This window comes from Echiichthys vipera (assembly GCF_963691815.1).
Source record: "Echiichthys vipera genome assembly, chromosome: 6".
Classification (NCBI taxonomy): domain Eukaryota; kingdom Metazoa; phylum Chordata; class Actinopteri; order Perciformes; family Trachinidae; genus Echiichthys; species Echiichthys vipera.
This window is the reverse complement of record NC_139831.1, coordinates 12,603,572-12,616,767: the sequence shown is the minus strand read 5'-3', so window position 1 is coordinate 12,616,767 and position 13,196 is coordinate 12,603,572. Positions and strand designations below refer to the sequence as shown.

The 13,196-nt window shown below is 42.9% G+C and overlaps 1 protein-coding gene across 4 annotated transcripts in view; it reads left to right on the top strand.

Annotated features, from left to right (window-relative positions):
* fam13b (family with sequence similarity 13 member B) overlaps nt 1-11,736 on the top strand; it is a 71,398-nt gene extending 59,662 nt beyond the window's left edge. For 3 of the 4 annotated variants that reach the window (XM_083915182.1, XM_083915180.1, XM_083915181.1), the window contains 9 exons: nt 28-169; nt 523-604; nt 1,330-1,515; nt 2,252-2,466; nt 3,032-3,115; nt 3,210-3,305; nt 3,630-4,027; nt 5,329-5,430; nt 7,272-11,736. In XM_083915182.1, the coding sequence (XP_083771308.1) occupies nt 28-169; nt 523-604; nt 1,330-1,515; nt 2,252-2,466; nt 3,032-3,115; nt 3,210-3,305; nt 3,630-4,027; nt 5,329-5,430; nt 7,272-7,395 (1,429 nt within the window). In that variant the 3' untranslated portion in view covers nt 7,396-11,736. The remainder of the gene's footprint in view (nt 1-27; nt 170-522; nt 605-1,329; nt 1,516-2,251; nt 2,467-3,031; nt 3,116-3,209; nt 3,306-3,629; nt 4,028-5,328; nt 5,431-7,271) is intronic. The other variant, XM_083915183.1, reaches the window with a different exon arrangement.
* Nucleotides 11,737-13,196: the final 1,460 nt, after the last annotated feature.

Below are 13,196 nucleotides of genomic sequence, written 5' to 3'. Positions count from 1 at the left end.
TTCAGTATGTTCTACATGTCACTCCAGGCCGCGGCGAGCATCATTTGGCTCCAAAGAGGCGATGAGAGGTGGGGATTCAGTGATGCACCAACTCACCAAGAAGCTTCAGCACCTGAAGAAGAAAATTAAGCAGTTTGAAGAGCAATTTGAAAAGGAGAGGAACTACAAGGTAAAATAGAAATATAAAGTGACCCTAAAATAGGTTTGACTGATTAGTGACTTGGTTAGTATTGCTGAGCAGTGATATGACTCGGCTGTTTTTTTTTTTACCAGAATCAAAACCTGCACATTGTCAATCAACTCTAGTCATAATATTTCAGACCTACTGCTCCTCCTTTAACTCGCTCTGACTCCTCTGTTCATATAAAAGCGTCATCTGCGTCACATGAATAAATAAAGTACAAGATCCATACTTAAGACTGTCTGTACAACCATCAGAATCTTAATTTGGTGGTGTAAATTCTGCAGTATTGCCATAACCTTTTCAGTGTAACACCAACTCTTTCTCTCTCCTCTCTGCAGCCCTCACATGGAGACAAGGCAGCTCACCCCAAAGTCCTCAAATGGATGACCGACCTCACAAAGATCCGCAGGCAGATTAAAGGTAGAACAGCTCGCTCTGTTTCCTGCATATGTGTGTGTGAGTGTGTGTGTGTGTGTGTGTGTGTGTGTTTCGGGGTTAGAGTGTCTGTGTGCCATCCTGTTCCATGCTGGACAGCTTGACCCTCCCCACTCCTAGCCCTTTGTAACAGCATTGCATGTATGCTTGTCTAACGCACATACATACATACACACACACACGCAGTCATGCACATGCCAGGGGTTGACGTGGCTCTCACATGCGTAGCTCCCACCCTCCAGTGTGCTGGTGCGTCCTTGTGAACCCACATTCATTACCTGTAGGTTAAGGTGAAACAGTGGATAAGACTTTAAGCTGTACGTAAACCGATGCAGATTATTTGTAAATATCAAAGAATCTTGATTTAAAAAGAAAAAAGAAATCTACTTTTTGATCAGAATTAGTTTATGTCCTTTGATAAACTGGTTTTCCTTGAAGCACAGAAAGTAAAATATCTGATGTATGGAAATAGTTTTCTACACTTTGACGCGTCTCTTGTGCATCGTTTCACCAAACTGAACAAACCCCATGACACTCGTCCACCCTCTCAGTGTGAGGTGACGGCTCTCCTTGTCGGAGAACATTTCTCTCTGTTTCAAATCCAATTTGAAAACAACAATAACGCGAGCACCCGCTCTCCACTTTCCTCCCTCCTCCACCTATCGCCCAACCGACCGATTGATTGATTGATTGACTCATCGGCCAACCAGGACGCCAGCACCACCTTTTACCCAGAAGCACGCTGAGGCACCAGGCTTTGCTCCATTCATACAGACGCCACCATGCTCCCTCCTCCCCTTCCTCCTCCTCCTCCTCTATCTGCTCACCTCCCCATCACACACTCACCCCCCCGCTCCACCCCTACTCAGGCCTGAGCTCTAGACCGTATCACCTCAGTAAGTACCAACCCCTCAGTAAGTAGACATTACATACACTACTGACAGTCACAATGAGGCGGCATTGTGAGAGCATTTTCTTCTATGTTTTGGTGTATTTCCTGTTGAAACCGCATGTTGGGACGAGACATTTAACTTGAGGTATCTCTCAAAAGTGTGAAGTAATGTGAGGAAGAGAGTGGCAGGTTGTCTTCTTTAAATGTTAATAAATCAATCTTTAGGTATTGACTATTTGCTGACTGAGATTTTAAAAATCTATTTTGAAGTTGAAACACTTGTATATGATCATTCCAGAGTTTAATTTCGCTTTAACGAAAGATAATATTCAACAGGCAGCAGTAAGTCTCGGTCTGTAACCGTCAGACTGACTCGGGGGGGACTTTGAATGTCTTAATTTAAAAGTTTTGTATATTCAAACACCGTGTTCAGGAAATGTTTTTTGCTTGCTGTATTTGGATTTTGACTGGGTGTGGTGTTGGTGTGTGTTGTCTGAGCATGTGTGTCTTTCTCCTCATACTCTGACTGCCTGACTTTAACCACCGCAGCCGTTTGTCAGACTTCTGCATGTCTGATCGTCCAGTGAAAAATGTTTTGTGCCATCTAAAGACTTCCTCCCTGTTCTCTCTTTCTGACACCACTGTTCTTGTCCTGGTTCCTCCTTCTGTACTTCACCCTCTCTATCTTCTCCCCCTTTTCAATCTCTCTGTTCTCATCACTTGTATTCGTCCTTCCCCAGATGCTAAACACCGCGCAGAGAGCGAGCTCGGCCCCCAGACTCGTCCTCGGAGCAACACCTTACCCAAGAGCTTCGGCTCAACACTGGACCAAAGCCCTTTCGATGCAGCAGGGGAGGTGAAGGGTCAGCGTCCCACCAGGGAGGAAACACTGGATCTGATCCAGTGCAGGGTCAAAGGGAAGAGGCAGGAGGACGGCTGGCCTGATGACATCAAGGTGAGCAGCAGATATTTCTGTATTCAAACTCAGGTGTTTTTAAACACTCTTGTTAATTGAATACATTGGAAGTATGCCAATGTATCTTTGCCCTGCAACCGTGAACAGTACAGGTGTTTAAGAGAATAGAAAGATCGACATATAGATATTTTTGGTAAGAATAATGTTTGAATTTTGTCTGGCATTTAGTAACTATTCATTACTTCAACGAGAAGATAAAACATTAGCAATGTTATATTTTTGGGGAAGTATTTAACAAATTTCTCATAACAAAATGCTGCATTCGATTATCATACAGTATCAAACTTTGATGTCTTTTGGCACAAAACATTAGATTGAAAATGACTGTTAGCACTTTCACTCGACTGCATTACATAACAGGTCACGTTGTCAGTTCTCAGCTCATTGACGCAGACACACGGGCCGTGGCAGAACACAGCTGTGTAACATTACATTAGGACATGCCACTTGCACAAGGTTGCAGCATAAACACTGGAACAGTTTGGGCAGACTGTGTTAAAATGTCGTATTATAATCATATGATTAACTGTGTCTGTCTCTGTAGAAGATGACCAAGGAGCAGTTGTCCTGTGAGAAGACGGTCCTTCAGAAGAACCTGCTGCATTATGAGGGCTTGCATGGTCGACCAGTAAGTTACCAAACATCCTAAATCCTGTGCAGCTGCGTTAAAACAACCCTTTTCTCTTGTTTTAACCTTTTTGTTCCTTCCTTCTTTCTCTCAGGTGACCAGAGAGGAGCGTCTGGTGGTGAAGCCTCTCTACGATCGCTACAGATTGGTCAAACAGATGCTCACCAGAGTCAGCATCACACCCATTACAGTATGTACACAAACACATCTGTTACACTTTGTTATACAAAGTTAGTAGATGTGTTATTACAAAATAGCGTACACATCAGTCATTTTTATATCTTGTTATTTTATTAGTAGTTTTTTTTTTCAGTCCAATACAATAACAGTCCTGTAATAAATCTGCATGAGTTTTAGCTTGGTGTACTTGTTCTCTACATTGCAAAAGAATATGTACAACACTCAAAACAATATATGTTTACCTCCAACACTGAGTAATTCATTGTTGCTTTTCTGCATATTGAACCAGGGGACGCATATTTCTTCTGCGTTAACCTCAACTTCTCCCCCACAGGTGTCCCCCTCCAGTAAGAGACGAAGTCAGACCCTTCAGCCAATCATTGAGGGTGAAACCGCTCATTTCTGGGAGGAGATCAAAGAGGAGGAGGAAGAAGAGCGGAAAGAAATAGATGGAGGAGGAGCAGAAGATGAGAGAGAGGAGGAGAGGGAGGAGGAGGAAGAAGAGGAGGAGGAGGAGGAGGAGGAGGAGGAGGAAGGAGAGAGTAGCGGCGGGGAGATGCAGAGCTCTGAGGTCATCATGGCCGTCGACCTTGTGACCTCATCCGAAAGATCAATGAGGAGCCAGAACCAACCCGACAGGCAGAGCGATTGTCCAATGAGAGGCAAGATGGAGGAGGGGTCGGGGAAGCTGGCGTTGGACCTGCGGCTGTCCAGCTCCAACGCCTCGTCCATGTAAGAACACGCAAACACACACACACACACACACACACACACACACACACACACACACACACACAGAGTTAATGTTAATATTATAATACACTTTATTAAAACAGCTCCTTTCATACACAGAGTGCCTTACATACTGACGATTTAAAAACAGACAAAGAAATAAAAGGTTTAAAAACAGACACAGGTAGGACGATAAAAACAATACAAAGTTTAAAATATAATTAAAAAAAATAAAAAGTGCAATGTTAGATGCATTGTCATTTAAATGTATTAATTTCTGAGTCTCATAACAAGATGAAGCTTAGTGCGTTAATACACTACAATATCATTCTAAAATGGTCAAATAAGATAATGCTGGTAATAAAACAAGTTAGTAACATTAATAGAAACTATTTTAGGACACAAAATGTTTAAACTTTAAACTCTTTAAAACTTTCTGTCACATATACCAGATACTTTGTTTACATCACAGTTCAAGGAAAATTCCACAATTCTTTATATGAAATAAATCTTATCCTCCATACTTCCAGGCCCAAAACTGCATAACTCATGTTTAATTGATTTCATAGTTATGGCAGCATATCTATAAAAAGTCCTAGTATAGTATGCCATAAATCTTTCAATAAACATCGTAGTAGTGTGCCGTACGTAAGTTTCCAGATCGTATCTAAACTATTCCTGTAGTTGTCAGGTGATTGACAGCCAGCATAGCAAACATAATGCACACAGTAAAAACATTAAACCAAATCAAATATAAGGCTCCGTGTTTTCAAGCGCAGGGGATTTTTTAAGCTATATTAATTCATTAATTATCAACCCTCAATAAAAACTCTGATCTTTGCTGTGCAGACACCAGCTGAGTCTGTAATCTCAACGTTTTGCTGAGCTCATGGCACACACACGCACACACACACACACACACACACACACACACACACACACACACACACACACACACACTCACACCTCTAATCTTCTTCATCAGCTCAGGTTTCTACATCCGTGTCTGGACATTATACTGACAGCTGATCCCTCACGCCATCATGCTTCACTTCCTGCCCTCCTTTTCTCTCTTGACTCAAGTTTTATTTACGGGTCAAGATCCAAATGATCGATTGTTGTTTAAAAAGAAAAATGTAGTCTAGGTATTGGTAGAGTTGAAAGAACAACTGTGATTTAAAAGCACCTCAGGTCTGCGAGACCAAAGAGTTTATTCTCATTGGGGTTAAAACTTTTGACTGTGGTTTTCGTGTTAGGACAGCATGTGTAACTACGTTGTTATGTATCTCGTCGTCCTCCAGGCCAGAGCTGCTGGAACAGCTGTGGAAAGCCAGAGCCGAGAAGAAGAAGCTGAGGAAGACCATCCGAGAGTTTGAGGAAGATTTTTATCAGCATAATGGAAGGTAGGTGGAAAACACAGACAAGTCGCACACACAAACACACTGTCGGCGTGATGAATTCAGTGTTTTTCTTCTCCTGAAAATTTGGAAATGGTGGATACGCATGCAAATGTGCCAAAGTAACTGCCAGAAATCCAAATTTAATTGAAATACGTGTGCAATTTTGACACTTAATGTAGCTGGTGTAAACATTTGACCTTTATTCTTAATCATGAATCACCAAAAGTTTCCTGTTGCAGATAATCAGCATGACAGAGACAGATTAGATGTTCACGGTGCCTTTTATTCCTGCTGTAACGTGGTAGGACTACATGTTGAGCCCCAAACAGTCATATTTTACGGACCGTTAGGGCAGAAACGTGGTCCACACCTGTTAGCGGAGGCCTGGCTCCGGCACAAACACCTGTCCACGGTGAAGATACTCAACAGTGGCTCTTAGAGCGTGATCACACTATCCTTTTGGCCGCGGCCAAAACCGGTTTTTCAGCTAAAGTCTAGTACCTTTAAGTAGTGTGAGCGCACCCGCTCCGCGCTCAACTGGGGCCAGCTGGGCCGCCACGGCCCGCTTGAAAGAGGTGGGCTTTAGCGGAGCCGTTTGCACATGTACGAGCACGAGCGTGCGCATGTGCACGCGCACGAGCCCTATGGCAGTAGCGTTATGTCCGCCTGTTCGGACATGTAAATAGAAGGACGGACCATGCGCGGACATTTAACAACAACAACAATGGTGGTGAAAGGTTCACGTTGTGTTTACTGCAGATTTGGTCGGATGAAAATATTCAAAAACAGTCGACAAGACGCACAAAAACTCCGAGGTCTATGGAAAGATTTGTAAACAAAGCCACACACGCGATCAATGCGTGTGACGTGTTACGGCTTGAAGGCGTATGGACAGCAAGAAGCATTGGCCGAGGCCCTGGTAGTGTGAGTACAAACGGGGCTGGGGCGCGGGGGGGAGAGGGAGGGGGGACAAGTACCCTAAAGTCCGGGTCTCGGTCCGGGAGGATAGTGTGAGCGCGCCCTTAGGGTCTGCTCACACTGTCCTCCCGGACCACGACCCGGACTTTAGGGTACTTGTCCCCCCTCCCTCTCCCCCCCGCGCCCCAGCCCCGTTTGTACTCACACTGCCAGGGCCTCGGCCAATGCTTCTTGCTGTCCATACGCCATCATGCCGTCACACGTCACACGTCACACGCATTGATCGCGTGTGTGTGGCTTTGTTTACAATTCTTTCCATAGACCTCGGAGTTTTTGTGCGTCTTGTCGACTGTTTTTGAATATTTTCATCCGACCAAATCTGCAGTAAACACTCCACCTCCGCACCACACCAACGTGAACCTTTCACCACCATTGTTGTTGTTGTTAAATGTCCGCGCATGGTCCGTCCTTCTATTTACATGTCCGAACAGGCGGACATAACGCTACTGCCGTAGGGCTCGTGCTCGTACACATGCGCACGCTCGTGCTCGTACATGTGCAAACGGCTCCGCTAAAGCCCACCTCTTTCAAGCGGGCCGTGGACGGTCCGCTGGCCGCAGTTGAGCGCGGAGCGGGTGCACTCACATGGCTTAAAGGTACTAGGCTTTAGCTGAAAAACCGGTTTTGGCCGCGGCCAAAAGGACAGTGTGATCACGCCCTTAGGCACCAGTGGCAGGCTTGCCCGGAGGAAATGGCTGGGCCCTCTGCAAATCCACTTTTCTCATCTTACTCCAGCGTTCTACTTTCTGGAGAGTTGTTGATAAATGTTGAGTAAAAGCATTTGAGGTTCAGTTTTGTTATCAACAACTTATCAGTAGCTGCTGTGGTTGAGAGAGTAAACGTGTGTCATTTCTCCTCTGCTATAGAAATGTTCAGAAGGAGGACCGGGTGCCGATGCTGGAGGAGTACAGGGAGTACAAGAGGATCAAGGCCAAACTCCGCCTGCTGGAAGTTCTCATAAGCAAACAGGATTCCTCCAAATCCATCTAGACCCGCCCCCCTCAGACACCAGCAGTCACCGCACACATCAGCTCTCGTCACTGCTGCGAGGACCCGCCCAGGATGTCCATCAGTCTGAGAGACATCATCACACCCGGAAGGGGTTAACAAACACATCACATGACTTCCCAGGAAGTGGAGGCTCAGACTTCATGACCTCCACCCGGTGTGCTGCATTTATGTCACAGAGAAAACTAAACGAGTGACTTGCTGGTTCAGAGTTACAGGACAATAGGTCATAATTTAACTTCCCAGGTGCAGGCTCATTTCCAGTAACCTTTTGACTTAACCTGCCATTTAACTGCAGCAACCGAAGTTGGGTTTTATCTCTGGGGTCTGAGTGTCTGGTTGTACTTTTCAGTGCCGAAGACACTCACCACCGCAGCCGGTTATTGATGATGTGAGGAATAGAGATGGGAATTTATTTATGATCAGTAAAATAAATGTAGCAATTTTGCAGTAAACTAAAACAACATGAGTGTGTCCGTCTCATGGCATATAAAATTACATCTCGAATGGTTTTTAATACCCAGCTGGTCTAATTTGCCAAATCTTTGTGGTAAAAAAGTCAAGACGAATGTGCTGAAAGAACTTTTAGCTTTAACTTTTGGTCCTGAGACTATTTTGCTAAGAAGCCCTGTTTGTGAGTGAAATTTTAATCCTTTTGATCACAAAATCAGTTAAACGATCACACTTGTTTGATGAATATATGATTATCTATATTTGACCACAGAGTTCAGTTATGTGGACACACGTTGGGGTCTTTTGCCAAAAGGTTTAATTGTCCACATTAAAGGTGAAATAAGACATAAAATGAAGCATTTTTACAGCTATTTTCCAATGACATGAATGCAGCACCACCAACACCAGTTAAACTTAAAAATCACTCACGTCAGCTACAACTGCACCTCTGCTGCCTCGTCTGACTGCATTTCATCTGAAGCACGGCTGCAGTTGAGAAAAAGGAATCATCATCAGTTCGTCTTCATCACCAACGTGACTCAAGACTTTGCACTTGTCTTCGCTTGTCTCGTTTTCTTATTTTCTCGTCTTCTGAGAGAAAAAAAAAACCCGTTCTTTTTCATTTCAGTAACTTTTTGTTTTTCTTCGTTCGTGCTGATGAATCTTATCAGACAGTTCGAGGACTTGCTTTTTAGAAGCTCTTCACTCAAGACGCTCATTGTTTGTTTTGGACGTCGCCCTGTGTGAAAAGTCCCTCTTTCGCCTCTCTTCATGGAGTCGCTTTCAGGCGGCCTCCTTGGTGCGAGGCGATCGCTTGTTTGATTCTGTCAGTAAAACGCCGTTTAACATCCTGGATCCTTCACACTTTCTGACTGATTTTAGAATTCATTTACAAGTTTAAAAACAAGTTTGTGCGTGCATTCTTGTTAAAAAAACAAACTGTATACAACATCTTTGTGGGACACTGCTGTTCACGCTTTTTCTTGAATGTGTGGTGTATTCCAAGGGAAAAAAAATATTTACTCTGTATGTGACCTTGGAGCTAGACTGATTTTCCTTTTCATTTATTTCCTTTCTTCAACATTTTCTTCTTTTTTCTTCTATTTTGGCAATATTTGTCAGTAAGATGAACTCAAGGTTGGAAACTCTGGGAAAGAACGCTGCTTTTAAGTTGTCTCAAGTTGAAACAGCGCTCAAAGTTTTGAAGTCATATACTCGTTATTTGAATCTTTCTGACGGCACTTAAAGGCAGCATTAGACTGAAGATGCTCAGAGGAAACATTTGCTCAGTTTTAGAGATTTTAGGATGCAGTTGGACATAGAAATCATCTGGAAGATTCTGCACCAGTTGTGTGACTTTTTCCTTTTTCACTTGTCTCTTCACCTGTTCAGTTTGCTGCGTGGAGTTGTGGCAGGTCCTGAGGGATTATGGGTGATAAACGCTGAGGAGAGGAGCCAGTATCTGGTCCACGTTGCTGCAGTTTCTTTGAAACCAAAACCATGTTGGCTACAGGAAGTGGCAGTCTGACCAAGTTGGGTATCAGCGCAGTTGGACGGAGAATTTCCTGAATATCAGCAGTTGCTGTGCAGCTGATGTGACTGTTACTGAGTAACTGATTTATCTCTGACGGTTCTTGGTCGAAGTTTGCTTGCAGCTGTGTTGTATTGATGAGGTGCCAAAACTGTCAGCACTGATCGCACAGAGAGGCGACTCCGTCTGTGGTTAACTGATCTTTTTTCCAACTGAGTCAGTCCTGAGGGTCTGATTAGCACGTTAGCATGATGTCCACAGCGCTGAGGGAGGGAAGAAGTCTCAATCCTCGGCTGCGTTTCTCTACGTTTGAATCTGCAGCCCCAGTGAAGTTTCATTTCCTGCTGGCAGGTCAAATGGAGGTTTGACTCATGCCAACGAGCTTGTCATTCTCAGTTTCCTTCGGCGTAAAGGCCATGTTGTCTCTTATCAAACAGGAGTCAAGATGTTACGGTGTAATTTGAATGCGGGACGGAAAAAAAATCCAACTGTCACTGAATTTCGGCTTTAGCTGGCGAGCTCGCAGACCGACTGTTTTGGCAGGTGGAGTTCTATTATCAGAACCTCTTCGGATCGTTACTTGTGGGATCTCAAAGCCGATAAGACAAAGTAGTGGGTTTTCTTTGCGAAATCGTTGTACATTTACTTGCCAGAATCAAAGCTGACCGTAGACCTTTGCCCGTCGGTGGACGGCAGATGTGATGGTTTGACATCAGAGTTTTGTGTTTGAGTGCTTGTGGAGAACACGAGGAGGGCGAGGCGTGTTTGTCAGGACGGTAAAGTTTGTAGGGTCGATGTAAAAAGATGTTATTTGCACAGCATTCACAGAATGCAGCCCTTTTGTGTTTTTTCATTTGTTATTTCTAAAAATGACGCACTACTTCTATACAAATATAAATATATACTGTACATAAAAAAAAAAAACACCCGAAGGAATGAATGTCAGAAATGTTTAAATTATTTCAAACATTATGTTTGGCCCCCTTTGGTTCATTATATTTGTGACGCCCTGAGAATGTGTTTTTTTATTATTATAAATATTGCTATCATAACCATTACTTTGTGTGATAATGACAATAATAATCCTTTTGTATCTACTCACCAACTGTAAAACCAGCTGTAGAAGTTAGTCTGGCACTGTGTGGCTAATCAAACCTGAACCTGCTCTGTTTCCTGATTTATTTTTGTCGCTCTGTGTAATATAAGCTAATATAGAAGCAGTACTGTAGTGAGCTTGCATGGCAAAGAGAACATAATAGTATGAATAACATGATGTATTGTTTCTATTATTTGTGCCATGAAGAAGCAGCAATAAAAGTTTGCGTGGAGGTTTTACAGTATCATGGGGTTATGGGTAATGATGTGTGGGGTCGACTTTGTGTGTGAAAATGTGAGGTACAATACGATTGTTTCGTCTACTTGTTTTCAGCCTGACACACACACGAACACACACCCATTGTCTCACTCACACACACTGTCTCACACGTACACACACGCATTGTGTAAACAATGTGTTTTTTTCCATGGTTGCCAGAATAATGTTCATGTTGGCGCTGCTGAAAAACCAAAAGAAGAATAACATTTAAAGGTGAACAGGGATTGAAAAGCCAGTGACGGATGTGTCGTATCTGAAAACATTCCTGTTTTTAATCATCATTCAAAAAAGTGGAAACAATCCATCGTCAATTTCTGAAGGGCTTTTCTTTTCGTTTTGACCTTTTGTTGTTTCCGAGTTTGAACAGGTGAGCCGTTTATTCGGTCGACGTCTCTTAAAATCAACTTTGTTTTACATTGTGCCAGCAACAGAGTGGTGAAGTTCACGTTGTAACCTGTAAATGTATTCTGTCAGTGTACAGTTATGTTTCATCTCACACTTACCGCCCAACACGCACGGTTGTTTCACACCTGGAATTGACAGCAGAAGTTTCCGTCAAAGATGTCCTGCTGGTCACCACTCCTCCTGGAAATGTTGCAGAAATGATCAGTTTTTTGGTCCAAACGCAAACAGAAGATCTATTTTAAAAATCTGTAAAGTGATTTTTGAGTCAAGAGTCTTCAAATCTTTAAAATTTAAAGGAGAAATATTCATGTCATTTACAGATGTGTTGACGAAAGATCACAATCAGACACTTCATGACGTCTTTGATGCCGAGTTTTGCTGTAAATTCCTTCGACCAGAGGTTTCTCGCCTCCTGCAGGTCATCGACATGTGATACTGTGTTTTATCACACCGATATATTGTATGTGCGTATGTATCTATAAATGTTTTCTTATTTTGTGAATGCTTTTTTTCAGTTTTTTCTTCATTAACCAGAAGGATGGAAAAAATACAATCAGTAGCGAACATTTACACATGAAAAATAAAATTTACAAGCTTGCCACATCAGCTCTCTCGCTTCTTGACTCACATAAAATAATCTGTAGACGGGGCGTGTAGTATAGAAACAGGATTCTCTACCCACTCGCCCTTTGTGAATTCAATATATAGAGATATGTAGGATCTTTTTAAAAGGAGTGTGTTTATTAGTTTGAATTGTAAAAGATATTATGGCCAAATGGCTACACGGTGGTGTAGTGGGTAGCACTGTCGCCTCACAGCAAGAAGGTTACAGATTCGGATCCCGGCCTGGGCCTTTCTGTGTGGAGTTTGCATGTTTCCCCGTGTGTGCGTGGGTTTCCTCGGGGTTCTCCAGCTTCCTCCCACAGTCCAAATACATGCATGTGTTAGGTTCATTGATGACTCTAAAATTGCCCGTAGGTGTGAATGGTTGTATGTCTCTATGTGCCCTGTGATGTCCAGGGTCCAGGGTGTACCCTGCCTCACGCCCGATGTCAGCTGGGATTGGCTCCAGCCCCCCCGCGACCCCGACCCCGGGATAAGAGGTTGAAGATGAATGAATGAATTATGGCCAAATGTGTTTTTTTTTAACTAGGGAAAAGGGATAGTGGCTTATTTATTACTTATTGACTTTAACACATTATGCTGTGACTGGCTTATTCAGGCTTATCACTGATTTAAGCATTGTTTGCACATATTATATTTAGACTTTTTTTACATACTATACTATGACTTTTCTTGAAGTTTGTCAATGATGCCGTGTTCGGTTAATTGATGACTCTAAAATCACCCGTAGGTGTGAATGGTTGTCTGTCTCTGTGCGTCTCTATGTGCCCTGCGATAAACTGGCGTCCTGTCCAGGTTGTACCCCGCCTCACGCCTGATGTCAGCTGGGATCGGCTCCAGCACCCCCGCGACCCCGACCCCGGGATAAGCGGTTGAAGATGAATGAATGAATGCCATGACTCATCGACACGCTGTCCTATGACTAATTTAATTTAATTTTGAACATATATTTTTATTTTTTTCAACAATCTATGCTATGACGGGCTTATTCAGGCTTATCTTATTACTCATTTAAATTTTTTGGGACATTTTGTTTTTAACACTATACTATGACTCTTTTTTGGGGAACAGTTGACTGTGACTTTTTTCAACAAATGATGCTGCGACTGTCATCAATATTATATCTTAAGCATTTTTTTGCATACATTATATTTTGATTTTATATTTCAACACACACTGACTTTTTTTCAACAAATGATGCTATGACTGGCTTATTCAGGCTATCCTATGACCGATTTAAGCATTTTTAAATTAAACACAAATTATATTTTGACTCATTTTGACTTTTTTGACATACTTTACTACGACTTTCTCACAAAAGTCAGTTTAGAGCCTTTTTTGTAAAGTAAGCCTGCTAAGTTCTTATTGTTGTTTAAAACTAGTACGGTGCCTGAA